General features: G+C 52.1%; 1 protein-coding gene across 1 annotated transcript; it reads left to right on the forward strand.

The window, feature by feature from the left end:
- The first annotated feature begins 872 nt into the window (after nucleotides 1-872).
- On the forward strand, nucleotides 873-27,647 carry ATN1 (atrophin 1). Its single transcript, XM_062617857.1, has 10 exons — nucleotides 873-1,079; nucleotides 19,591-19,760; nucleotides 19,952-20,089; nucleotides 20,445-20,558; nucleotides 20,861-22,863; nucleotides 23,065-23,281; nucleotides 23,360-24,077; nucleotides 25,370-25,513; nucleotides 25,795-25,975; nucleotides 26,503-27,647. Exons 2-10 carry the CDS (start codon nucleotides 19,683-19,685, stop codon nucleotides 26,534-26,536), a joined length of 3,627 nt encoding a protein of 1,208 aa, XP_062473841.1. The 5' UTR covers nucleotides 873-1,079; nucleotides 19,591-19,682; the 3' UTR covers nucleotides 26,537-27,647.
- The last annotated feature ends 145 nt before the right edge of the window (nucleotides 27,648-27,792 follow it).

Genomic DNA, 27,792 nt, shown 5'->3' on the forward strand with positions numbered 1-27,792 from the left:
TCCGCCGCCGGTGGGGCCCAACTCGGCCGCCGGGGGCCGGGGGGTTCAGGCGCTCTCCCGCACCGTGCGGCCGCCTTGAAGTGGCGGCGGGTGGCGGTGGGGGTGCGATGTGGCGCCGCCCGGGCGAGGCCCCCACCGACCCCTCCGCTGGCGTGGGTCCGCTTCGCGATGGGTGGTGGGGACCGGGACCCCACGGTCCGACCCCGGGGCCATGCCGCGGCCCGGCGCGGGCGGGGCGGCCGGTCGGTCCCCGCGCGAGGCTCTCCCTTTGTGCCGTTGCCTGGTAACCGGGCGGGGGATGGGAGGCGGCCGGCAGGGCTGAGGGAGGGGCGGGAGCTGAGGAGCGCCAGGCAGGCGGCCGCCGCCCCCCGGGAGGCCCCGGTCCCGCACCGCCTCCCCCGCCCGCCGAGTCCCCTCCCGCAGCCGCGGGGAGCGCGGTCCTGGCCGCCGGTTCCTTCCTCGCACTCCCCCCCCCCTCAAAGGGGCTCGGTCGCCCCAGGTCCGTCCTGCCAAAAAGGCTTCTCCGGGCTCTCCCCCTCTTTGGGCCTTTGTGCCGGGGGCGCGGGGCGGGGGCCGGGCTGGCTGCTCGCCGCGCTCCCGTGTCTCCTCCCCACCCCACGCTCCCGCGGGTGGGTTGGGGGTCGTGCGGCGGGGCCCCCGCGGGGAGGGGCGGAGGCGAGCGCGGCTGGGGGGTGACAGAGCGGAGGGGCGGGGGGGGGGGGGCTGGTTCTGGGCTCTTCGGAAATGGGAGGTGGCTAAGGCGGGCCGCGGTCGGAGCGGTGGGAGGGCGGCGGGGCAGAGGCGGCGGCGCCTGAGCGCGGGGTGCGAGGCGGGAGAGGGGGCGACTGAGGGGCCCCCGCCGCACCCCCGGAGCCGCTGCCCCCCCCCCTCCCCCGCCGCCGACCGGTTATTCCGGAGACGCGAGAGGATACGAGGGAGCGCGGAAAAGGAGGAGGGAGGAAAAGGGAAGGGGGGGGGGGGGGCGAGAAAAAGGGAGGGGGGCAGCGTTTAAATCCCTTCCCCCCGCTCCTCGCCGCCTCCATTCCTCCCTTCATTCGACCTCCCCTCCGGAGCCGCCGGTGAGTCCCTCGGCCGCTCACAGCCGCTCCCGCCCTGCTTGTCATTTTCGTCTACTCGCTGCATTCTTCCGCGGGTGGGTGTTTTCCCCCACCCCCCCGGTCCGTCTGTCGGGAGGGGGGCGAAGCGGTGGGGAGGGGGAACAGCAAAGTTTGGGGGGCGGGGGGTACCCCCGCGCCGCTGGGGAAGGGCCCCCGGCGGTGCCTGCCCCGGCGGGGTTATGGATGCGGCGAGGCCGCCGGCACGCCGCGGGTCACGGAGGCACGGGGAGGGGGGGGCGGCCCATCGGCCCCATCCTGCTCCCCCCCCCGGCGGACGGGACCGCTCGTAAATTACCGGGAAGGGGGGATGCTGCCCGCCCGGGGCTCGTTAGCTGGCGGCGGCCGCTCCGCTCCGCGCCACCCCCCCCCCCTCCGGAAGAGGAGCGGGCTATGGGGGACGGGCAGGGGGCTCCTCGCCCGCCGCGGGGGTCCCGGGGCGGGGACACCCCCCATTGAGCGCCTACGTGACGTCACCGCCCGCGGAGCCCCCCTTCCCTGCAACGGAAAGTTCAGCGGGGCCGGGGGGGGGGGGGTGCCCAGCGGCGAAGGGACCCGGGGGGGCCAGGCGGGACTTGAGAGTTCGCAGCCCCGCACTGAGTGGGGAGGGACCCGCAGCGATGCCGGAGATGGTGGGGGGGAGGACGGACGGGACCGGGCGGCACGCTGCCGGCCCCCAAAACCGCCCCCTTCTACCGGCGAGCCTCGTATTGTTCCCGCTTATGCAGGTGCGGGCTGGAATATTTGGGAATGTTTTCCATCGGGGGAAGCGGGGCACGGAGCTGTGTGTTCGCTCGTCCTCCGTTTCCGTGGCAGGCACGGGTGGGATTCACCCCCTTCACGATGCCACTCTCGGTCGGTGGACCCGCTGCCCACTCCTTTGGAAGCCAGGTTGCTGCCTGGAGACCGCGCAGCAGACCAGACCCGAATGGTTGGGCGACATCAGGATGGTGGTTGAGCTCCCTTTGAACCGGCTGAGATCCTTCAGCATGTAGGGCTGCTTGTCTGCTGCTGAGGGGTTTTGGAGAAGCAGCATCTGTATTTCCCAGCTGTGGCTGTGCCTTGGGGCGAGCAGTGGCAGTTCTGCCCCACCGGCTTCTGCAGGCTGCCTGCCTGTGGCTGCTGCTGCCCAGCGCATTGCCAGTTGCATTTTGTCGAGTGGCCGCTGTGCTGTTGGAACTGGCAGCCATTTGGTCACTGTGGCATCACTTTTGCACACTGCCTTTGCTTGCCATCGAGTTCTGCCTTGCTGGCTATTGTATGTTGCCTCAAGTTGCTTCTGAGATGGGCAGTGTCTTTCTTGCTGTTCGTCTTGGTGCTGGGGCTGCCTGGAGTTCCACAGCCGGTTACTTAGTTCCCAGGATGGCTACTGTAAGAATTTGTATTCCTTTTGTCTGCAGGGTCTATTTTGCAGTGCTGTGGTTCTTGAGGAGCAGCGTGTCCTTACCAAGCTAGCCACTCAGATCTGTTTTTGTTATCTCTGATTGTCTTGGGTGGATTACATGGGAACTGCTGTGCTTTCCAGCACAGAAAAAGTGAGGAAGAAGTAGCGGACCATTATCCTGTGGTGTGGAGCAGGAGAGCAGGGGGGAAGGAGTTGGAAATGCCATTTGTTTCGTGTCCACCTGAATGGTGGAGCTTGGTTACACACCCTTCGGGTATGCCTATGCCTAAAGCGTTAGAGTTCAGCCCTGACTTCCCACCGGATTCAGTGTGTCAGCACATCAGCTGAATCCCGCAGTTGTTTGAGTTTAAGGCTGCAACCTCCTTTCTTCTAAGTCTTCTTCTAAGAGGGTGTTGTGCATCACTTTCACTGTTGTGCTGCACGTGCACTCCTGAGGGACTGGAGCTCCACGACCATCGTGACCATGGATGGATGCACGTAAATGTAAATGGTCAAATTGTTCACTGGAATGAATTTCATCCTTTCCCGCCCCTGTTTCTTGACCAAATTGTTATTTTTGTGATTGCTATATTTGTTATAGGTGACTGCACAACCAGTCGTTAGTGTATTTCCCCAAGTTCTTGGGAATGATCTGGTCTTTCACACCAGGCTTTCCCAATTGTGTTTCATGATGAAGCTTTCCAAGTATGGCCAAGAAGTGAACAGTGCAGTGCCATGGTTCTTGCTAGAAATCATAAAAACCCTCCAAACATTTGAAAATGAAATGTGCAGTGAATCCTAATGAAGATGATTAACAGGTCTAACCTGCTGCAGTGGCCTGCCTTTACCTTTCTTCATATGCATTTACCTCCGCCCCTAGATTTTGTACCCCTTGGATATCTCTGAAACCTTCAGGTTTGTCTGCACAAGGAATTACAGTAAGGTTTCTTGTTGGCATACTTGTGTTCCAAAATAATAATGGGCATGCAAGGGGTTATGATTCTGTAGCATAGTGGCATCACTAAAAGCACCCTGGTATGTGTTTTTCCTCAAGAGGAGGAGCATCTAGTCCAGTTGCACTAGATGGTCATTGTAGGTCCCTTCCAACTGAAGTATTCCATTCTGTTTTTATTTGTAGCTGAAATCAATCAGGTAGGTTTTCTTCTTCCAAAAGCTCAGCCTGTGGCACTCCTTGTATACCCCCCTGGTACCTCCTGGAGCTCCCTCATGTCCATCGGTGTTTTCCTGTGGGATGGAGGTGGAGTCAAGAGGAGCAGTCGCTGTGGAATACAGACGTGTATAGGGAAGGATTATTTATTTACTACATCTGAGGTGTAATACCTTTGCAAAGGTACTCTCTGAAACTGGTCTGAGCATTTATTCAATTGGGCCCCTCCTTAAATATGTACCTGAATGTTTACCCACTCTTATATTTTTCCTCTTTAGGTGTCTGCCTTTTTTTCTGAGGACCTGGTTTCCTCCTCTGTCAGGCTGTGTCTGCCCCAGTTCTATTGTTTCTTTCTCCCATTCTCTTCCAGACAAATAAACTACTTTCTTGCCTCCAGTAGATTTTCTGATCTCTTTCTTCCCCCCTTAGGAGATGCTATGGAGGTATGAAGTGTATTTCCTGTGTTTATCACTCTGCCTCTTCCATCTGTACTTGTTGAGGAGTGTTACTCGTGAAGTACAGAATAGTAATGCATTACAGATTTCTGAAAGACCAAAGGAAAAGGCAACACAAGCTCCAAGTGTGTTTAAAAGTGGCAGCATCTCTGAAAACGTCATGCTGTTAAACCAGTGGTCTGGATTCTGTGCAGAATGAATTTGTGTGATCACTGCCCGAGCCTGGTCACAGCGGATGGGTTAACATGAACATGAATTGCTCCATCTAAGTGCCTTGCTTGTTACTGAAGCTGCAGCAGTCCCCAAGACGTGTTGCTGGGTTGGCCAGGCACATGTCCCATTGCTCTTTGTGTCGCACTGAGCTGAACACTGGAGAATCTTTTGTCCTTCCAGTCATGTGGTGGGCAATTGCGAGCCCACAAGCCATGTCCTCGGATGTGTGTGGAGAGTGATGAGACAGAAGGGGATGCTTTCAGCTCAAGTAGTTTGAGCTTCTCCTCTCTCTCCCTTAGTCTGGTTGGCTGATTTGGGCTTCCAACATTTTGGGGGGAGGATCTGGCATATGTTAAGAAGTTGGACACAAGTCAGTTTTGTGAGGAAACAGTCGCTTCAGAAGCCTTGACTTACCTCCAGAACTCCACTAGTAGTGCTCCTGCAGAAATCTCTGACAGGCTGTTTTCTGCATTTGTTGTGGCAGCAAACACTGATTTGTTATTGTCTCCTGTAAAAATATCAATATTTGATTGATTGTTGTGGTAGTATTTTCACCTACAAACCAAAGGGTAATTCGGAGTCTTCTCTGAGCAATTTCAGCCAACGATGGTCTGTCTGGGCTTGGCTGAGGAAGGGTAGCTGGGTGCTTTCAGTCTTTCTTCATGTCTCTTCCACTGGTGACACCCTAGATCAATTTAGCTGGAAAATGTTAGTCTTGTGCTTCCCTCCCTTCCTGGCAGTTGGTGATACCCTGATTGATGTTTCTTCCACAAGGTCTCTCTGTGTTATAGATCACTTAAGTGAAGGTTGCATCTCTTTGAACAGTGGATTGGATATACTGTGTGTATATATATTAATGCCTGTGTGTATATATCACAACATCTATAATAGCCTGTATTATATAGTATATAATACACAATGTTATATCTTAAATTTTATGTTGAGATATATAACACAGTGTATCAGATACAAGTGTATCTGCAGCGTAGTATTTCGGTTATACTACTGTTTTTCTTTCAGGCAGTGCAGTAGATGAAGTGAATACCCTCAGAACTGTTCAGAGATGGCCAGACACATGAGGAGGGTCCACCCACTATAAAGAGTGGTTTATCCAGTTGTGATTATCCAACAAGCTTTCCTGCGCCCTTGCTTTCAAAGTACATTTTCACCCAGGTCTTGTAAACTCCATCACCTCTTGGCCAACCTCTCTATCTGTAGAACTGCTAATGACTTTAGTATTGAAAAACCTGGTGTGAACAACTGGGTGGTCCTCTCGTGCACAGCACATGGCAGGAAGTGTCACCTGGTGGTCTTTACAGAAAATATTGAAGGTATTTATTTTAGAATAGAATAAATAAAGCCCTTAAAGATTTCCAGGTACACATTAGATCCCTCGGCAAGTTTTCCAAGTGACTGCTTCCTCCTACTTTTCAGATTTTGCACATTTTCTGTGTGGAATTTGTCTAGTTTCAGCTAGATCCATTGGGTCTTGCATGTTAAAGAGCCCTCTGCTGTCAGCAGCCTTCTCCCTTTGTAGTACTCGTAGGCCATGTTTAACGTGTCTTTTAACCTTTTCTGTGATAAGCTAAATATACTGAGCTTTTTAAGGCTCTTTCTGTAAGGGGGAGAGGAGATTCTAGAAATCCTTCTTTGTTCTATTTTGGTAGTTTTCAATTTGTCAGCATTTTTTTTGGAGTACACGAGTGGAAATTGCCCATGCTACTCCCATAAAGGTCACACCAGTCATGTATGTAGCCAGGTAAAAATGGTCTCTCTATTCCTGCTCCTGAAGAAGATTCCTCTCTATGCACCAGTGGTTTCATTCATTCAGGAGTAACCCCCTCAGAAGTCTTGTACTGGGAACTCGTGTTCTGTTTGCTATCAGCTGTTAATTACAAGGTATCCTTGGATCTTCATCCTTGAAAGCATTCTACAGTCTTCTCTTCTTGATTTTAAAGGTCTTTTCCAGCCTTGTTGATTCTATGATGTAAAAATCCTCAATAATTTGGGCTCAGTCTTTGGGCTCAGGTGCCCACATGAGAGGTGGAGGCTGGTGTCTGTGATTGGTAAGGCAGGTTATATTATCTGGAGGTGGTAGCACTTTGGCATGAATTGCTTGCTTTGAATTCTCTTGGGGTCAGGGAGAAGTTTAGATACTTGTGACTTTTAATCCTTCATTGTATCATGACCAGGAAGACCTTGTTTTAGCCATTGTGTGTTCTGATTTCATAAAATCATTAGAATGAAAATCATACTTCATCATGAACTTGGTGAAATATGTAAGATAAAAACCTCTCCTTCCTTCCAAGGGTGGTTCAGCACTGGCATAGGTTGCCAGGGAGGATGGGGACATTCTGTTTTCTGAGATGCTTGTGACAATCTCACCTAACTTTACAGTTTACTATGAGCAGGGACTTTGAGTGGAGACTTCCAGTGATCTCTTTCCATGTTAATCTTCATAGACACACCATTGGGTTTCCCTTCCCTCAGCCCCAGAGGTGAGAACAGAATCATCCCACTTCACCAGTTCTGTAAATCAAGGAAAAGCTGTGGGATCCCAGGCAAGGGAGTGAGTCAAAGCTTATCAGTGTCAGGTCTGCTGGATGATTGTTTCTGTGCCCATCTCCTGGCATCAGTTCACTTCTTTACTTCTGGATGTCTGTCATCATCATGGTCAGATACTTGCCCTTTGCACAGATGGCACTTGCATTGGCTTTGCTGTCAGTCGCGAATCTCTAGAAACAGAATCAAGAGTGTCCTTGGGCACTGTCTGCAAAGTCACAGAATCATAGACTCATTTAGGCTGGAGAAGACGTTTAAGATCATCAAGTCCAACAGTTAACCTAACACTGTCAAGTCTACCACTAAACTATGTCCCTAAAAGCACATCTTTCAAATCCCTCCAGAAGTGACTCCACCACTTCCCTGGGCAGCCTGTTCCAATTCTTGATAACCCTTTTGGTGAAGAAATTTTTCCTAATATCCAGGCTAAACCTCCCCTGGTGCAAATTGCCCAAATGTTTGTTACTTGGGAGCAGAGCCCAATACCCACATTGCTACACTCTCAGGTAGTTGTAGGAAGGGTGCAGTAAGGTCTCCTTTCTACCTCCCTTTCTCTAGACTGAACAACCCCAGTAACTCAGCAGCTCCTCATGAGATTTGTTCTCTAAACGCTGCAGCAGATCCATTGCCCTTCTCTGGCCCCGCTCCAGCACCTCAATGTCTTTCTTGTAGTGAGGAACCCAGATCTGAACACAGGATTTGAGGTGCAGCCTCACCAGTGCCCAGCACAGAGGGAGTCACTGCCCTGGCCCTGCTGCCACACTGGTGCTGATACAGGCAAGATGCTGTTGGCTTGTGCTGCCTGGGCACGAGCTGCTTGTGTTCAATCAGTCAGCACCCCCAGGTCCTTTTCCATGAGCAGCGTTCCAGCCACTCTCCCCCAAGCCTGGAGCATTGCAGGAAGTTGTGGCCCAAATGCAGGACCCAGCACTTGGCCTTGTTGAACCACATACCACTGGCCTCAGCCCATCCATCCAGCCTGTCCAGATCCCTCTGTAAAGCCTTTCCCCCCTCAAACACATCAACACTCCGCCCAGCTTGGTCTGCAGACTTCCTGAGGGTGATCTCAATCCCCTCATCCAGATCACTGATAAACAGAACTGGCCCCAGAACTGAGCTGTAGGAACACCACTTGTAACCGGCCACGAGCTGGATTGAACTCCATTCACCACCACTCTTTGGGCTCAGTAATCCAGCCAGTCTTTCACCCAGTGAAGCATATGCCCATCTAAGCCATGAGCAGCCAGTTTCTCTAGGAGAATGCCGTTGGAAACTGTCAAAGTCCTCACTAAAGTCCAGGTAAACAAATATCCACAGCCTTTCCCTCATCGACTGAGTGGGTCACCTTGTTATAGAAGGAGATGAGGTTGGTCAAGCAGAACCTGCTTTTCATAAACCTCTGCTGACTGGAGCAGCAGAGAACCTGGCGGTCCTGTGTGTGCCATGTGATGGTGCTCAAGATGATCTGCTCCATAATCTGCTTCCCTGGTCAGACTGACAGGCCTGGAGTTCCCCAGATCCTCCTCTGGCTCCTCTTGTTGCTGGGCATCACATTTGCTACCCTAGGGTCAACTGGGACCTCCCTGGTCAGGACTGTTGGTAAATGATAGGAAAGTGGCTTGGTGAGCGTTTGTGCCAGCTCCCTCAGTGCCCTTGGATCCCACCTGACTCCATAGACTTGTTTGAAGTAGTAGCAGGTTGTTGACTATTTCCCCTTGGATTATGAAGGCTTCATTGTGTTCCTTGCTCCTGTCTTCTAGCTCAGGGGGCTGGGTACTTGAAGAACAACTGCTCTGGCTGTTAACGACTGAGGCAAAGAAGGCATTAAGTACTGCAGCCTTTTCTCATCCTTTATCCCTTTGTTTCCTCCAACATTGAAGTATGGAGACTCTCCATAGTCCTCCCTTTGTTACTAATGCATTTATAGAATCATTTTTTTGTCTTGTTGTCTATTGTCTGTCTATGGCAATAACCAGATTCTAGTTGGGCTTTAGCCCTTCTAATTTTCTCCCTGCATAACCACACAACATCCTTGTAGTCCTCCTGAGTTGCCTGCCCCTTCTTCTAAAAGCCATAAACTCTGCATCCCCCCCCCCCCCCCCCCCCCCAAATTCCAGTCACAGCTCTCTGTTCAGCCAGGCCAGTCTTCTTCCTTGCTAGCACATGTCTGAGCACATGGGGTTGGCCTGCTTCTGCACCTTCAAGATGTCCTTCTTGAAGAATGTCCAGCCTTCCTGGAGTCCTTTGCCCTTCAGGCCTGCCTCCCAGTCTCTTTGGGCACCATACCTGTTTGCAGACAGACTGAATTCTGTCTTAATGATTTGCTTTTGCCTCTGTTTTGCTTCAGTGGTGGCTGGTTTTGAGCTTCACGGTATGGCCAAGGGTCTTCTCATTTCCATCTTCAAACTGTTGATGGCCTTGTTGTACCCATTTGTTCTTATACCAACCTTCTCAGTTAGCTGAAATACCCCGTCTGACTGAACTTTTTAAAGACATGCCAATGACTCTATTAGGTCCATCTAGTCCACATCCTTTGCTCCAAATCCCTGGCAAAAAGGGTAAATTAAGGCAAGCTTATGTGCTGTTTTCCTCTGATGCTCCTGCAGCTTCAAACTGGTTTTGGCAGAGGGACTGCTATAGCTGGATGTGGTCTCTAGCCATTCAGAAAGCACCAGTTATTCTTTCTTCCATGAAATTATCGAGTTTCCTGGCAAATCCATGCTATCTTCTAACACCTGTAGTGTCCTTTGACTGGGAATTCTGCAGCCACCCAGTTCAAGAACACCTGTCTGGTGGTTGGTTTTGAAATTGTTTCCTTGTAGTGTTATCTGATGGTCCTACGTCCTTGTACTGGAAAAGACAGTGGAAAATAATTTCCTACCTACCCTCTGCTTTTCCTGGTTTTCCAGTCCTTGATCACATACTCACTTAATAACTTTTTCTCTGGATGGAGATGTCTAATCTGCTCGATCATGCCTCTTCATTGCCCTTTCTAGCTCCTGTGGAAGGAGCAGAACTGCACACACATTCGAAGATGTGGGGAAGCCATGGGTTTGTGCAAGAGCATGATGACTTTCTCTGTTTTGTTTCCAGTTCCTTTCTCATGAATTTCTAGCATGTGGTTCAGTTTCCTGATGGCTGCTCAAGACAAAGGTGACATTTTCATGGATTTGCCTCTCCTATCCCAAGGGGATCACTCTTGAGTGAGGGTCCATCATTTTATATATGGAGATGGAGTTGTTTTTTTCTCTGTGTGTGCACTGCATAATATTTATCTAGATAAAATTCATGTGCTGTTTAATTGCCCGTTATCAGTTGCCCACAGTCACTCTTGGAAAGTCCTTTTACAGTTCTCAGTTCTCATCCTTGTTATTACCATCATTAACTGGCTTTCATCAGCCACATAGATTTCCCTTTGCCCTTTTGCTGTATCCATCCTTGTTTTGCTTCTTTAGTGTTGTATTCTCTTATCTCTTAAATTGTGATTCTCTGCGATACTAACAGTGTGTCCTAATGTAATGCCATTGCCAGGTACGACATCATAGAATCACAGAATGGTCTGGGTTGGAAGGGACATTAAAGCTCATCCAGTTCCATCAGCAGGGACCCCTTCCGCTAGAGCATGTTGCTCCAAGCCCTATCCAACCTAGCCTTGAGCTAGGGATGGGGCAGCCACAGCTTCTCTGGGCACCCTGTGCCAGTGCCTCAGCACCCTCACAGGGAAGAGCTTCTGCCTTAGATCCAATCTAATTCTGTCCTCTCTAAGATGAAAGCCATTCCCCTTGTCCTGTCACTACGGGCCCTTGTAAAATGTCCCTCTACAGATTCCTTGTACAGATTTTTTTAGGCAGTGGAGCTGCTTTAAGGTCTCCCCAGAGCCTTCTCTTCTCCAGCCTGAACAAGGCCAACACTGAGCCTGTGTTCATAGGAGAGATGCTCTAGCCCTCTGATCATCTTTGTGGCCCCTCTTCTGCACTTGCTCCAGCAGCTCCATGTCCTTCTTATGTTGAGAACACCAGAACTGCACACAGTGCTGCTCCAAGTGGGCTCTGACGAGAGCAGAGTAGAGGGGCAGGTCCACCTCCCTTGACCTGCTGGTCATGCTCCTTTTGATGCAGCCCAGGACACGGCAGGATTCTGGGCTCAAGCACACACTGAGGCTGGGTCATGTTCACTTTCTCACCGATCAACACCCCCAGGTCCTTCTCCTCAGGGCTGCTCTCAGTCTGTTCTCTGCCCAGCCTGTACTTGTGCTTGGGATTGCCCTGATCCAGATGTGCAGGGCCTTGCTCTTGGACATTGATCCTTGTGAGATGCCATCAGGCTTTCTTCCACCTAGCCTGGGACTTCCAGCGTTTCATTAATTCATAACCATTTGCAGAGTTTGATCCTTCTAGCTACTGGGCTTCCTTCCCTCTGGTTCTTCTCCACATACTGATTGCTTTGTCTGGGACTGAGGGCTCTGAGCCCTCAGGTGAATAACTTCCATGTATCAACAGCAAGGAGCTATCATACATGGAATCACAGTCATAAGTTGCAACAAGGAAATTACAGCTGTTAGTGTTTCCACACTGGAATGGGTATCCCAGGTCAGCTGGGGAAGCTTTATTCTTTGAGATGTTTAGGACTTGTCTGGACAAAGCTCTCAGCAGCCCCATCTAGATACGGGGTCAGCTCAGCAGTGAGCAGGAGTTTGGAGCAGAGACCTGTAGCTGTGCCTCACATCTTCCTTTAAGTCCCTGGGCAATTAGGAAGTTATGTCTTTGAGTAATTTCCTTTGCGTTCCTTAGTGAAGGGGTATATGTGTATAAAAACAAGTGTCAGGTATTACAATAGACCCGTAAACCCTGACAGCTCCACAGGTGAGGTGAGCTGAGGTGTTCCTAATAAAGAAGATGCAGCACTTCTCAAAACAGTGACTATGGAGAGTGGAGTATCTTTCTTCTGCATGGTGCACCCACAGGCCTCCATCTCACTCACAAAGGGAAGAGCCCAGTGTGTTGCATTCTGTGATCCTCCACTGGGCTCTGCGAGCCTGTGTCTCCAAGAGATCACGAGGCCTCCTCTGGGGAAATGGAATGATTCTTTGGAGATTTTTAAGCAAATCTGTTCCATACTTACAGTCACTTTAGTGTGCCCTCAGGAATCGTTTTATGATTAACGGGACCTGCTTTAGTACATCCAACCTTCATTGAGTGAATCAAACTTCAGTTTCATTTATGCCTGCCAAAACTAATATATTCTTTTATGCTGTAAATTAAGCTATTGTTAAATGCATGGTTTTTTAATTATTTATTACCTTGCTGTAGCTCTAATTGTTTTTACTTCACTCTGCTTGTCAGAAAAGACCTTTTTTTTTTTTTTTTTCTCAGATCTGTTTTTCATTGAATGGAGGTACCAGAATTACAACTTTCATGCTTAAAATAATGTTCTTACTCCTCATGGTTGTACAGAATTAAGAAAACAAAATGTTAATATAGACTTCATAAAACATAAACTGGCTTTGTCTTCCAAGTCTGCCAGCACTCTGCAGGCTTATTTTTAGTGCTCTGATTTGGCATCCTTTCCTGAAATGTGAACATTTGAGTTTTCCTTTATTATTTTACTAGGAAGGAGGAGCACCTAGGTAGCGTGACAGGTGAGTTTGTCAACAGGTGCTGCTGACAGATAGGTCAACAAGTACGTATAAGAAAAGGATCAAAGCTCTTGGCTCAGTCTGAGTTCTTTTTTTCCATTGGAGGTATTATTTTAGACATAGAACCATGGAATTGCAGACTGGTTTGGGTTGGAAGTGACCTTTTAAAGATCACCTTAGTCCAGCCCCCTGCCACGGGCAGGGACACCTTCCGCTAGAGCAGGTTGCTCCAAGCTGCATCCAACCTGGCCTTGAACACTGCCAGGGATGGGGCAGCCACAGCTTCTCTGTGCACCCTGCGCCGCTGCCTCAGCACCCTCACAGGGAAGAGCTTCTGCCTAAGAGCTTATCTCAATCTCCCCTCTGTCGGGTTAAAGACATTCCCCTTGTCCTGTCCCTACAGGACCTTGTCCAAAGCCCCTCACCAGGTTTCTTGTACAGATTTCTTTAGGCACTGGAGCTGCCCTAAGGTCTCCCCAGAGCCTTCTCTTCTCCAGGCTGAACAAGTCCAGCTCTCTCAGCCTGTATTCATAGGAGAGCTGCTGCAGCCCCCTGATCTTTTTCATAGCCCTTCTCTGGACCCACATCCCTCTTGTGTTGGGGACCCCAGAGCTGAATGCAGTACTCCAGTTGAGGTCTCAGAGGAACAGAGTAGAGGGGCAGAATCACCTCCCTTGACCTGATATTAAATAGTATTGGTCCCAGTATAGACTGCTGAGGGACACCACTCATTACTGGTTTCTACTTGGACATTGGGCTGTTGACTATAACTCTCAGATGCACAGAGCCATCTATTCCATTCCTTATCTATCAAACCCATATCACTCCAATTTAGTGGTGAGAATGTTGTGTCAAAGGCCTTACAGAAGATGACACCAGTACATTCTCCCTTGTCCTCTGATGCAGTTACTCCATCATAGAAGGCCACTCGATTAGTCAGTCCAAACTTGGCCTTTGGTGAAGCTGTGTTGGCTGTCTGTAATCACTGCCCTGTCTTCCGTGTGTTTTGACACGTCTTCCAGCAGGATTTGCTCCATGATCATGCCAGGCACTGAGGTGAGGCTGACTGGTCTGTAGTTCACAGGGTCCTTGTTACCTGTTTTAGCAATGGGGCCATATTCCCTTTCCTGCAGTCACCGGGGACTTGGCCTGACTGCCACGACTTTTCAAATATGATGACAGATGCATTGGCCAATTCCCTCAGGACTCTGGGATGCATTTCACTGGGTCTCATGGGTCTCAGGCTGAGAAAGTTGGGGCTGTTCAGCCTGGAGAAGGGAAGCTGCGTGGAGACCTCAGAGCAGCTTCCAGTATGTGAAGGGGGCTACAGGGATGCTGGAGAGGGACTCCTCAGCAGGGACTGTAGCAATAGGACAAGGGGTGATGGGTTCAAACCAAAAGAGGGGAGGTCAGGCTGGATATAAGGCAGAAGTTCTTTACTGTGAGGGTGGTGAGACACTGGAACGGGTTGCCTGGAGAAGTGGTAAATGCTCCATCCCTGGCAGTGTTCAAGGCCGGGTTGGACAGAGCCTTGGGCAACATGGTCTAGTGTGAGGTGTCCCTGCCCATGGCGGAGGGGTTGGAACTCAATGATCTTAAGATCCTTTCCAACCTTAACTATTCTATGATTCTATGACTTGTGTGTTCAGGTTCCTCAGGTGGTCTCGAACCTTTTGACCGTCTTACGATGGGATTGTGAACCTGCTCCTTTCTTACATACACAGATAGATCTAAATCAAGAGACTTCATTCAGCTTGGATGTTAAACAAAAATGCCTGTATTTCAAAACTGCCTTTTATTTCATGTCATATAAATACATTTCTTCTTAACAAAATTTACCGAGTAATAAAAAGCTTGCAACTCCTGGGAATATTCACACCCAAGATAACATTAGACCCAAGTGTTTGCCTGCTGCCATCTTGGTATTCAACCATTTTGACATCCTAATCCCTTTGCTCACACAATCATTTTTGCTTTTACAGTAATGTCATGCTATATGTACATGTCAAAAGACTGACAAAAGACTCTGACATGCATCCTGACCTGTTTGGTCATTGCTGTCTAACACTGTGCCCTTCCTCTTGCGTCTCTTGCTTTCTCCACCATGGCCTATAGAAGATGCCAGAGTTAAAGCATGAAGTTAAGTCATTAGCCATTGGGAGATGCTGTGATTCAGGTTGTCTGATTTGCAGTATTTTAGATAAAACGTCATGTTTTCAAGGTGCTACACAGTTGTTAAACTCCATTACATTTTGTGGAATTTTCCCTTTATACAATGAGGGAAATGGAGACAGGGATTAAAAATGTCTGGGATCATTCCCTGGGCAGTATATGTGTGTGTGTGTATATATATGTGTGTATATATATATATATGCCACCTTCTGACCTCCCACCCACAGTATGTGTCCCCTGGCTGTACTGCTCCACTGCTCACCCCCTTCTGAGTGATCTTTACCCATCAAGAGGGATCCATTGGTTATCGCCCCATCTTACTTTCAGAACACTTTCCAGCATCTGCAATGTGTTAGAAAGCAGCCGTGTTTGTTTCACCACCCTGGTTCCTCCTTCCAGTGCTAACCCATTGCGTTGCAAAAGGGGGAAGAGAAAAATCAGGATGGGAACACAGAGCTAATGAATTGCAGAGAAACACTCCTTTTAGTTCTTTCATCTTCTGACTTCCAAGTCTGCCTTTGCATGCCAAATGCTGTTCATTTTGGATTTCAGCAGTTCCCAACTGGAGAAAAAGAAGAGAATTGAACTTCAGAACATTTGTACTTGGGCTGAAGGAGAAACAGTTTCACTGACTCCTTACTTCAAACTTGCTTTCTGTGGACTACGATCTAGTGGAAGATAACACTGGCTATGTCTCTAGTAACAAATGAAGTGGGCCCCAGCACTGGTGCGCAGCACTGTCTGTCCATTAGGATGGTGTTCCTTTGTATAGTCTTCAGTCTGTCCCAGAGAGCACTGTCCTGGATGATGCCTGAGCATGGTGTAGGACTTGGCATAGGAATACACTGATGGCCAGTGGCCAGGTTAGATGTCCCCTTTTGGAGGATAGGAGGATTTTGCTATCTGGGTGCAAGCTGTGTAATGCCAGTCACCCCCAGGACCAGACAGTAGGCCCTATCCCTTTTGTTTCAAAGTACAGATGCTGTCAGACTGCTCCTTCTTGCAGTATTTGTGGTCCTGATGGGTGGCAGAGCTTTTGCTTAATTTTCTTCGAGACTGAGTGATCCAGCCATACACTTTGACATCTTCACCTCCAACTGGTGCATGGTCTACCAGGCAGAGCTTCAGTGGAGAGAGTAGGCTACATCGGTGCTATTCCCTTCCACCCCCAAATCATTGCTGACTAACTCAGGGCTCTCATGTCATGTGCCAGAGTCGCATTCTGCTTGGTGCACCTCCCGTCGTGCTTGGACCAGGTCTGAATCTGCCTGGGATTGCTGGGGCATTTCGGTTGGAGATCAAGAATAGCAGATCATAAAACCAAGCAGATGTTCAGTTTGTTTTCTTGGGTGGCCTTTTGTTTGCTCGTTTGGTTTGGGTGTTGGGTTTTTTTGTTCCCAAGAGAGGAGTAATGCCAAAGAAGGGGAAGAGACCATGGTAACTCTTAAGTCCTGATTCAGTCCTCACTGAGATCAGCTGTCAAATGTCTGCTAGCTAAAGACATGCTGCTGAAGCAATGGTGGTGCTAGCTCTGAAGCAGCCTTCAGATCTCCCTTCTCCTGTCACTGGCCCCAGGGAGATCTAGTTGACCTTAGGTGGCTTTTAACCTTCTCAGGCAGACTGGAGCAGCCTATCCTGGCGCTTGCTCTGCCATTGAGTTCTGGCCAAAGTGAAAAAGCCTTTCAGCCCTCTGTGGATTTGGAGCACGACTCATTTATCATTTACAGTGCTGGCCAAGCCCCCAAAACCCGTCGTGGACAGCTTGGTTCCATTCCCATTTCTGCTGCTTCTCTTGCCATTTAGGAAGGTTTATTTTCTCAGGCCCTCAGTCCAAGACATCAGTCAGTCTTCAGTCTGACTTGGCTGCCCTGAGCCAAGCACAAACATCCACCCAGTGTTCTGGATAGACCAAGGGTATATGCTTAACTTGAGTGCATCTCCTTTGAGATGGACCTGACTCTGGTTTTGTTACCTGTGGAGAGTTGCTTCATACTGTAGCCTGGGAAGAAGAGAACTTAACCTGCATCCCTCAGCAGAAGAGGATCTGGAGCCTCCTGTGAGCTCCTGGCTGCCTGTGCAGGACAGTCCACCTTTGGCAAGGAGAACTGCTTGAAGCTGGGGGAGAGGAGGAGCAGGATCCATTTTGGATCCCATGTGGGGATGCCTGTTGAGTGTGTGTTGCTTGGAGGAGACTGCACCAGAGCTTACAAGAGAATATGGAGGGGTTTGGGCGTGAAGCCAAACCAAGCTGGGTTGTACAAAATGCAAAAAGCAAATAGCCGTTTGCAGTGCCTCATAATGCCGTTAAACCTGTAAAGGGCTTCATAGGGCCAGGAAAAGGTTGTCCCTTTGACAGCAAACCTGCCAAATGTCTCATTTCCTTTCCAAAATCACAGAGCCCTAAGAACTCTTCAGAGACGATTACAGGGATCTTCAGTGATGGGAAGGGTTAGGTGTGACTTTGTTAATTGTCAAGGCTCACATTGCAAGCTTTTATTTCATAGATGTTAAAATTAGAAGGCAGTGTCGTGATCCTCTCACCTGCCCCCTGACATAACAGTTGCTGTACAGTGCCTAATAATGTGTGTGTCAGTTCTGGGACGTGTTTTAGCAAAGCATTTGCTCTCTTAAGTGATAGAAACTTCTGACCCAGTGGTTAATTCTGCCTACTGAATCATGCCTGTTTGTGTCTGCCTTTGTTTGGTGCTGCATATTCACTGGTTGACATAAGTACTGAGTTGGTATCTCTGTTTTTAAAGGGAAGTTTCAGTATGTGGTTGGCCACAGATGCTTCTCTGGGAAGAAGACCATAATTATCATTCCAAGGTTCCTGGAAAGCTGAAGTGAGACCCGTGTGCTGTGTTATGATGCCCAGTTCTTTGGTGTGGGAGGTGTGGGTAGCATCCCTGTTGAACATAAAGAGCACTGACATATTGGTAATGCGCCATTGCTGCTTCTGTGTATTCAGAGCTGAGCTAATACTCGAAGGTTGCCAACGTGGCGTGTGTTGAAGCTGAGTTAAATTAGGATAGCCTGACTTACATTGTTTGCTTCATGTGAGAGATGTTAATTCTAGATGCTTATCTAGAATAGCATCGGTGTAGCCGGCTGAGTTAGCAACCAAAGGCCGTAGTGAGACAGAAATGGAAGGCTGCAAAAGGTGTCAGCTGGGAGGGATGAGGAGAGTGCTCTGCCTCTGGCAAGTCAGCTCTAAACCATCCTGAGCTAGTTTTCTATTAAGAAAGAGGTCTCCATTAATGAATTGTTGTGTGTGGGAATTAATGCAGGATGAGTCCCCTGTGGCTTTCACAATGAGGGTCAAATAAAATATTAATGAAATTAACACAAACAATCCCTTGCTCTTCCCAAGTACTTTTCCAATGAGTTGCTCTGAGCATTGGTCAGGGAAAATGTGGAGCCACAGAAGAAACAGGTCAGTGTCATTACTCCCTTTTCCCAGGTAGGGAGATGGAAGCAGTGGAAGGCAGTGACCCTGGGGTCACACAGTCCAACAGCAGGGCTGCAAAGGAGGTACAAGAATTCTGTCTGTTGCCTTTGTCTTGATCCCTGGTTTCAGTTCCCTTCTCAGAAAAATGAGAGTGCATCCAGACTGCTCCTGCCCTGGCCAGGTGGAAGCTGATGTTTCCAGGTCTGGGATGGCCTTTAGGAGTCCCAGGTTGGAGATATTTGTTGACAAAATTTCTCCATGCTTCCAGATCAGAGAATATAACCCAGGAGATGTGTTGCTTTAGTCCTGATGCTTCATCCACAGGACACGTTTCCTTGTCTTACACATTGTCCATTCCAGAGGCCGAGTATAGGACAGGCTGGGGAAGGACAGTCTCTTTTTGGTTAACCTCTGTGCAGTGCAGTGCAGAAGATCTCAAGCTGGGTGGAGCCAAGCAAACCAGCTTCAGGAGCATCATCCCTGAGTCACTTTAGCCCATTTCCCAGGCTAATACAGTCGCGGTGCTTTCATACCCTGAACTAGGAACTGTGTGGTGTAACAGGGTGTTAAATACCTGCAGTGCTTTTGGACATAGCACAAAGCTGTGAATTTATTCAGAGGTATCTCAGAACTCATCCTACTGCTGCAAAGTGTTAGGAATGTACCCTGCATCTCTGAGCATGACCCTGTTTGGTACACTGAGACACAGTCCAGTATGTGGAGGAGAATGAGACATGGGCAGGCATTTCAAACTAAACAGAGCTGATTCTGTTTGTGTCATGTGAGATTAAAGCTCAATACATTTTCTCACACCTACTTGGGTACCTTGGGCATTGAACAGCCTAAGCAAGCCTCATCGTCACACTGCATAACATGCCGGTGTCTATATGCATGTGCGTATGCTCTTGAGAGGGCAGGACTGTGTAATACCCCCTGAGCAAAGGCCGCTGGGGGCTCATTATACAGAGCTAGCTAATGACAGCACACAGCCAGCTAAGGGTAGTGTAACTTACTTCACTGACAACAAGTGCAAAGAGGAACTTAGGAAGTCAGAACTCCATGTCATTAGGAATATTTTAAAGCACTTTCCCATTATTTTTTCCTCTCTCTTTCTGAAGATCCAATAAAAAAAGGAAATCAAAACACTGAAATAATTCCAGAGGCCAGTTAGCACCCTGCTAACCATTCCCCTCTGCTTCCTCCAGAGCACTGTGGGGCCCTGACTGCCTTGCACTAGGTGGGTATTCTTCCAAGCAATTGGAAATGAGATGTGGCAGTGGCCAAATCTTTTCCCCCACTCCTGGGGGAGTTTATTACATTCTTGGTAAAGATGTTTGCGTCTGTAGGTGATAATGAAGGAAACAGTAATAATTTTGTCATGTTTCTATAGTAAACCACTCTGTGTTTCTTTCCTCTCACCTGCTTGTCTGCTTTTCAGGATTCACCAGGACCTTCTCCCTGAAGAACCGCTCTTCCCAGTGTCTGTGTCCCCGGGAGCAGCCGAAGGGGGTCACGGAGTGATAAAGATTTATGTTTTCATCAAACCGGGCCAAGGAGAATGGGGGTCCCACACCCAAAAGAATGAAGACGCGACAGAACAAGGACTCAGTACGTGAGATGGGAGAGGGGGGTGGGACACCAGAGCCAAGCCTTGGTTTGGGACTGAGGCTCACAGCAAAGCGGGTGGACGTGAGCTTGGTGTGATGCAGTGCCAGGGGTTCAGGGGCTTTGCGAGGCTGGGGACAGGGCAGGGTGGAGGGAGATACAAAGCAGGACTGATCCAGTGATCCCTCTCATAGATGTCAATGCGGAGTGGACGGAAGAAAGAGACTCCAGGGCCCCGAGAGGAGCTCAGGTCACGGGGCCGAGCTTCCCCTGGGGGTGTCAGCACCTCCAGCAGTGATGGCAAGGCTGAGAAGTCCCGGCAAGCGACAAAGGTAGCGTGAGTTAGTGCCTGAGTTGGGGTGCCCCAGCGCTGCTCAGATGGTGTGGGATCCATCCGGGGATCCAGGGAAGCAAACCAGAAGGGATCCACCAAGGATCCATGCTAGGTTAACTCTCTGGAAAGGAGGGGATCCCTCCTTCATCCTCAGCGTCTTATGCTTCCTGCCAGCTCCCAAGCACTGGTCTTCAGTCCCACCAGCCCTTTTCAGTGCAAATTTTTGCCCTAATCCTCCCTCACTGTTCCTCTGCTAAGGTCTTCAACACAAGCACCACGGTGGCTGTATCTGGCTTGCTGCAGGTTGTGTTCCCTTATGACTGTCCACCTCCCTGTTGTCCTCTCCCTTGCAGAAAGGCCGGGTGGAGGAATCCTGCGCCCCAAAGGGCAGCAAGCAGGGCCGAGCAGAAGAGATCTCAGAGAGTGAAGGGGAGGACACCAATGCTCCCAAAAAAACCAAGACCGAGGTGAGCTCTCCCATCTGTGGCTGCTGGCGCGTCCCAGGTCCAGGGCAGAGGAGTCTCCTGCTCCCTACCTGTGCATCTCCTCCAACCTAAATGGCATCTGCCTGGATACAGAGCTGCCACCGGGAGCAGTGACTGAGCAGATAGAGGCTCTCTCTCTCTTTTGCCTTGCCTACAGGGAACTGCCATGCTCTGGAAGCTGGGCACATGCCCTGACTTTCCCAGCTCAGTGGCAAGAACCTGGCTCATGCACGCATGGTCTGGGAGGCCACATAATGCCCCTCTCCTCCTTCTCCCTACTTCAGGAGTTGCCCTGTCCTCCATCCCCGTCTGATGTTGACAGCCTCGATGGCCACAGCTTCAACGATGAGATGAGCAGTGACCCTCGGGACATTGACCAGGATAACAGGAGCACCTCGCCCAGCGTCTACAGCCCTGGCAGCGTGGAGAATGACTCCGACTCCTCCTCCGTGCTGTCCCAGGGGCCGTCTCACTCCTACCACCACCCTCCACTCTTCCCACAGAGCCCGCCGGTAGCTCCCGCTCCTGACAGCCTGCCCCGTCCACCCGAGCCCAGCTTTGGGCTCCCGGGCGAGGTGCACCCCCAGGGACCCCCGGCGGGGAGCTACCACTCCCAGCTGGATGGCCAGCCCTCACGCCTCTTCCAGGCTCAAGCCCCACAGACACCCACGTCCTCCTCTGCTGCCGCTGCCCCTCCTGCTCCTCCTTCCTCCTCCTCCTCCTCCTCTTCCTCTTCTTCCTCCTCATCCTCCTCCTCCCATGCTCCTCTTTACCCTACAGCCAATGTGGTCCAGGTTGGGACCAAGATTCCCGGTGGCGTGGGGGGTCTCCCCGCACCGGGGGGACGCGAGCAGACCCTCGGTGCCAAGCACAACCCGCCACCCACCACCCCCATCTCTCTGGCGTCAGTGGTTGGGGGGCTCCCCCCCCAGAAGACGCCCCCAGCCAACCCTCCAGCCGCCCCCCCTGCTTCGGCCCCTTCCTTCCCCCACGTCTCTGCCAATCTGCCTCCTCCCCCAGCCCTGCGCCCGCTCAACAATGCTGCGGCTGCCTCCAGCTCCCCGGGCATGGTGGGGCAGGCCCTGAGCACCCACCTTCCTTCGCCCCACGGCATGGGGCAGGACAAGGCACCGGCCCTAGCCCCCTCCCGCTATCCCTATGCCCCCCCACCGCTGCCACCCTCGAGCTCCTCAGCTCAGTACCCGCAGCCCTCCCCGGCCCAGCCCCTGCCCAGTTACAGTGCTTCCTATGGGCACTCCTTCCCCCCACCCAGTGGCCTGTCTGTGTCCAGCCAGCCCCCCAAGTACACCCAGCCCTCCCTGCCCTCCCAGCCCGTCTGGAGCCAGGGGCCACCCCCCTACAGCCGCCCCTTGGGCAATGCAGGCTCCCACCCAGCTGCCCCCTTCCCTGGCCAGCCCCCCCATCACCAGCAGCCCCCCCAGCAGCATCACCACGGGCATGGGAGCGGTGGGGGGGTCTCCCCAGCAGCCGCAGCTCCCCCCCAGGCCCCTGGGGGTTACCCCCATGGATTGGAGTCAAACAGCCATCATCCTTCCCATGCTACCTATGGGCTGCGCCTCTACCCTCCCCACAGCCAGGCTGCCTACAGCCAGGCTCCCTCAGCCACTGCCGCTGCACCCCCCTCTTCCTCCTCCTCATCCTCCTCCTCTTCCTCTTCATCCTCCTCCGCCTCCTCTTCCCAGGGAAGCTATCCCAGCATGTGCGCTCACCCGCCGGGCCAGAGTCCTGCCACCTACACCTTCCCCCCGCCGCCACCCCCCTCCCCTGCCCATGGGGCTGGCCCTCCGGTCACCTCTACTGCCACCACCCTCTCCACTGTCATCGCTACCATGGCCTCCCCCTCGGCAGCCCCCTACAAGACAGTCTCACCCCCGGTGCCCCCGTCGGCTGTGGTCCCCTATGGAAAGCGGGCGGCCTCGCCTGTCCCCACCTTCCAGCCCCCGGTCCCCTACAAGCCAGGGTCCCCCCCTGCTTCCTCAGCTGCCCCTTTCCGAGCAGCCACCCCTCCCGGCTACCGGGTGGCTTCCTCCCCCGTGGCAGGGGGCTACAAAGCCCCCTCGCCTGCCCCCTCTGCCCCAGCAGCCCTGCCGGGGAGCATGGCCGCCCCGGCCCCCCCTGCGCCCCCGCTGCCCCTCAGCGCTGCACAGATCAAGCAGGAGCCGTCAGAGGAGTACGAGCCCCCCGAGAGCCCCGTGCCGCCGGCTCGCAGCCCCTCGCCGCCTCCCAAGGTGGTGGATGTGCCCAGCCACGCCAGCCAGTCAGCCAGGTGAGGTGTCCCTGCACTGGGGAGGGACATATGGGGCAGGGAAAGGGAGGGCGCCCCAAGCGTGGGGTACACCTGCACCCTTTTGCTTTTTCCGTGATGCTCTTCCCTTTCTTACACTTTCGGGCTTGGTTTTGTCTGCCCCGTCCCCATTCCTGCCCTCCAGCCGCTTCTGCCCTGACAGGCTTTGCCTCTTGCCCCTAGATTCAACAAGCACCTGGACCGTGGCTTCAACTCCTGCTCCCGCACGGATCTGTACTTCGTGCCCCTCGATGGCTCCAAGTTGGCCAAGAAAAGGGCAGACTTGGTGGAGAAAGTGAGGCGAGAGGCTGAGCAGAAGGCGCGGGAAGAGAAGGAACGGGAGCGGGAGCGGGAGAAGGAGCGGGAGCGGGAGAAGGAGCGGGAGCTGGAGAGGAGCGTGGTAAGTCTGGGGGTCCCATTACCGATGCTTGAGGACCCCCTCGGCTGCTCCCTGACGCTGATGTCTGCTCTCTTGCAGAAGATGGCCCAGGAGGGCCGGCCGGTTGAGTGCTCATCCCTGGGGCCGGTCCCCCACCGCCCCTCCTTTGAGCAGGGCAGTGCCGTAGCGACTGTTCCCCCATACCTGGGTCCTGACACCCCGGCTCTGCGCACCCTCAGCGAATATGCCCGGCCCCACGTCATGTCCCCCAGCAACCGCAACCACCCTTTCTATGTGCCGCTTGGTGCAGTCGACCCGGGCCTGCTGGGGTACAACGTCCCGGCCATCTACAGCAGTGATCCAGCGACGCGGGAGCGGGAGCTGAGGGAGCGGGAAGCCCGTGAACGAGACCTGAGGGACCGGGACCTGCGTGAACGTCTCAAGCCCGGCTTTGAAGTCAAGCCAGCCGAGTTGGAGCAGCTCCACGCCGTGCCAGCTGCTGCCATGGATCCGTTCCCACGCCACGGAGGGCTGAGTCTGCAGACAGCTCCCGGCCTTCATCCCGCTTTTCCGTTCCACCCAGGGCTGGGCCACTTGGAGCGGGAGAGGCTGGCGCTGGCAGCCGGCCCGACCCTTCGTCCCGACATGTCCTATGCCGAGCGCTTGGCAGCTGAGCGCCAGCATGCTGAGCGGGTGGCTGCTCTCAGCAATGACCCTCTGGCCCGGCTGCAGATGCTCAATGTGACACCTCATCATCATCAGCATTCCCACATCCATTCCCACCTCCATCTCCACCAGCAGGATGCCATACATGCAGGTGAGGACCATGGTGAGGGTGCCCTGCACAAAACCTCACTCTTCCTCCTACTGTGCTCTCCTTGCACTTCCTCCCTCTGGCCCTGGGGAAGCCCAAAAGCTGCAGAGACTTTCAGGGCCCAGATCCATCACTTCAGCCAGAAGAGGTCAACATCATGGTCATTCACTTTTGCCCTAGCTCCCGTCCCACCAAAGATGTTGATACCTGTTACAAGTGTCGGGGCATCTGTGAGTTTGCTGCTTATAGGCAAGCAGAGTTGTTTGCGCTATGTCCTTTAGTTTTGGATCTCTGGGGATGCAATGTGAGTGCTAGGGTCCCTCTGCCTACCAGGGGGCTGGTGCTGCTGCGGACTGCATCCCTCACACTGTGGTCTGCAGAGGGAGTGGGAACCCTCCTAAACAGTGGGTTTCATCAGTATCCTTAGGACTAATGAGATCTTGGTTCTCCAGTTTGCTCCTGTGGCTCTTTCTGCAGGTGATGGGATGGGATGGGACAGAAGGTGGACTAACTGTAAGCAGCTGGAGACTGATGTCCTTCAGAATTGAGGTGGTGATCCCTTCAGTTTTCCCCTCCTCAGGAAAGCAAAATAAAAGGAAGTTTAGGGATGAAAAGCTCAGAGAAGCAAAGCCCAAACTACAGTGCTATAGGGAAACGTGCCATGCCTGTGTGGGTACTGTGAGTGGTCAGTGGGATCTGGTGGCAGAGACACTTGACAGACACCCACTCTAAGCAGCTGCAGCTACTTGGAGATGGCATCAGGTGCAAATCAAGCTCCTTCCCCCCACGCTCTGGAGCTGGGCTCCTCCAACCAGCACTCTGGCAGTGAGTCCAAAACACTGGGAAGAGCAGTTTTCATGTAGGTGGTACCTTACACCGCAGCCTTAGAAAGCACTTGCAAACGTGAGTGCCTGGCATTGAGCCTCTGTGCTGGGTGAGATCTGGAAATGGAAGCACCCAGTCTGTGGAGGCACATGAATGACAGCCAGGCTGGCAGATAGGCACAGTACTGGGTATGGACGTGATTGGAGAGCAGGTCCTTGCAGGATTGACTTTATGAAGCAGTACTTCTCCCTGAGGAGTGTAGGGACAGAGCTATGCCAGGCTGGTTCACATGAGATTCAGTGCACTAAAAAGAGTAACATTCAGAAGGACACGGTACTGTGTTTCTAGCCTTGAAATCATTCCATCCCTAATGCACTCCAACCCTCTCCATGTCTGTTTTGTTGCACCTTTCTGTGTGTGGCCTCTTAGAAAGCATGGGACAATTATCTTGTGGTATCTTCTCTTCCCAGCCTCAGCCTCTGTTCACCCTCTTATTGACCCACTCGCCTCGGGATCACACCTGACCCGGATACCATACCCAGCTGGAACCATCCCAAACCCTCTCCTGCCTCACCCTCTACATGAGAACGAAGTGCTGCGCCACCAGCTTTTTGGTAGGGGATGCTCACAGGGACTGCTGGTCTCCTCTAAAGAGTCTCAGCAGAGCTCCAAGGGTCAGGGTGGTTATGAGAGGATTACAGGACCGAACTGAGGTCTACTAAACAGAGCCTTGGCATGGCATAGAACGGGCTTACACTATTTGGTGAGCAAGTCCTGCGCATGAACAGGGCTGGAAAAGCATGCGCAGTAGGGTCTTGACTGAGCTGAGGGGCCATGGATGAGGAAGGAGCCATCACACTAACTTGTTTATTTTCTGTTTCATCTTTGGCTGCAGCTGCACCCTACAGGGACCTGCCGGGCTCCCTCTCAGCGCCCATGTCCGCAGCACATCAGCTCCAGGCCATGCATGCGCAGTCAGCTGAGCTGCAGCGCCTGGCTCTGGAACAGCAGCAGTGGCTCCACGCGCATCACCCTCTGCACGGCGTGCCGCTCCCGACGCAGGAGGATTACTACAGGTGCATGGACCTGCTCTCTCCTCACTGTGGGGCGGGTGGATGCGCTGTCCTCACCAGAACACCTTTGGGCCCAGGGGAGCATTGCCCCTGAAGTGAGTGACCGAGCCTGAGCCCACACCCAGGAGCAGGGATCCGTGCCCCAGGGGCACAGCAGTGGGTTGGCCACCAGGAAGGTCATTCTTGGCAAGTGGCTGTTCCATGGCTAATCTTGTGTGGGGTCTCATCTCCTCCCCTCTGGGGAGGGGATAAACTGACATGGTGCACCCATGCTAACGCAGTTCCCACTAACTGATAACCCCTGCCAAAGTACCAAACATTTGCGAGGGTTGGATGCTTTTGCCAAGATGAGGCTTTTACAAGTGAGAGAGATGTGCAGTGGTTGTTCCTTTTCAATAGCATCTCCTTCTTCAAGGATTTTAAAAACCATCCGAGCCAGTGGTGTTGTGGAGGTCTGGACTAACAGAAGGCAGAAGGAGAGGCTGAATTGCCTTTTTTCTCAATCACCTTGTTCCTCTTCTTTCTTCCAGCCACCTGAAGAAAGAAAGTGACAAACCCCTTTAAGCGGACTTCTACTGCGGGCGTGACATCATCATGTCTTTCTCTCAAGAGGAGCAATCAATCAACCAAATCCTGGGGGAGGGGAAGCTGCAGTGACACATCCTGATCCCACCATGCAGCAGAGTGCCAGAGAAGACGGACGAACAGTACAGGATGGCATCCTGGGAGCAGAGAGCAGAGGACAGAAAATGGGGAGGGACTGAAACGCCACTTAACGGACATGAACTGATCGGTACGTGATTTCAGCAGAGCTCTGGAGGAAACGGCATCAGCATTGCACAGAGCTCAAAGCGACAAAGACTGACATGAATTCAGGGTGGCAGCAGCTCCATCCTTTGTTTCGGGGGAACAGTTGCATTAAATAAGAAGCGCAGAGCATCGCAGGACTTCATGTGCATGATGCTGCCACCTTTCCTGCTTCTGCGAGGAGGAACTCAACCCAACAGCCTTTTTTCCTCACACCCCACCCCCCCCTTTAGGTGTAAGATACTGCTTAGCGATATGGAAAAGCAATGTGGAACTTTCCCCCATTAGCTGGGGTGGCTTCCTGCTCTCCAGCATCCCATCCGATGCAGAGCCCGGTCCCAGCCACCGGGGTGCAAAGCACCGCAGACTGTTTGCGAGGTGGTGGCTGTGCTTCCCCACAAGGTGCAAAGCACTGGGAGGCTGTTTCCCAGACCACAGTCACCACCGTGACCCCCCCAAGTCCCATCGGGAGAGCCAATGTGGCCCAGAGCAATGACACTGCGTCCTTGGGACTGTCTTGAAGATGATGGCTGCCCCCTTTCCCCTCACCCCTTCTAATTGATGTACTTTTAAAACTCATGCACATCCTGTTAGACGTGGCAGTTTTATGTAGCAACTTGTGATCCCCTTGCCCCCTCCCATCCCCGCGTGCGTGTCTGATTTCACAATTGTATCTCTTGATTGGTCCCCATATATATATATATTTACTTAATTAACCATTAAAAGGAAGAGAAAAAAAACAACCAACAACCCAGCTATAGAAAAAGAAACCACCCGAACAAAGTTCCCCACGCACTCCCAAGCCCCGACATGCATTCTAATAATTTATATATATAAATATCTATATGAAGATCTTAAAAAAGAGGGGGGGGGAAAAAAAGGATCAAAAAAACCCTTGCAGAAACAGACTGCGTTGTGTTCATTTATTTTCACCGGGGCCAGGAGCGAGCCGTGCATGGGGCAGAAGCTCGCTCTCTGCAGGCAGGGGGTGAGCACCGGGGATGGCAGCCGGA

This window comes from Pezoporus occidentalis, unplaced genomic scaffold (assembly GCF_034315485.1).
Source record: "Pezoporus occidentalis ecotype Australia unplaced genomic scaffold, CSIRO_AGI_Poc_V1 ctg104, whole genome shotgun sequence".
In the NCBI taxonomy this organism is placed as follows: domain Eukaryota; kingdom Metazoa; phylum Chordata; class Aves; order Psittaciformes; family Psittacidae; genus Pezoporus; species Pezoporus occidentalis.

Bases quoted from the DNA above. Each gene is read 5' to 3' on its own strand.
- ATN1 (XM_062617857.1), top strand. From the start codon at position 19,683: ATGTTTTCATCAAACCGGGCCAAGGAGAATGGGGGTCCCACACCCAAA. The intron at 19,761-19,951 runs GTACGTGAGATG...TCCCTCTCATAG, and splicing joins CGCGACAGAACAAGGACTCA to ATGTCAATGCGGAGTGGACG. The intron at 23,282-23,359 runs GTAAGTCTGGGG...GCTCTCTTGCAG, and splicing joins GGGAGCTGGAGAGGAGCGTG to AAGATGGCCCAGGAGGGCCG.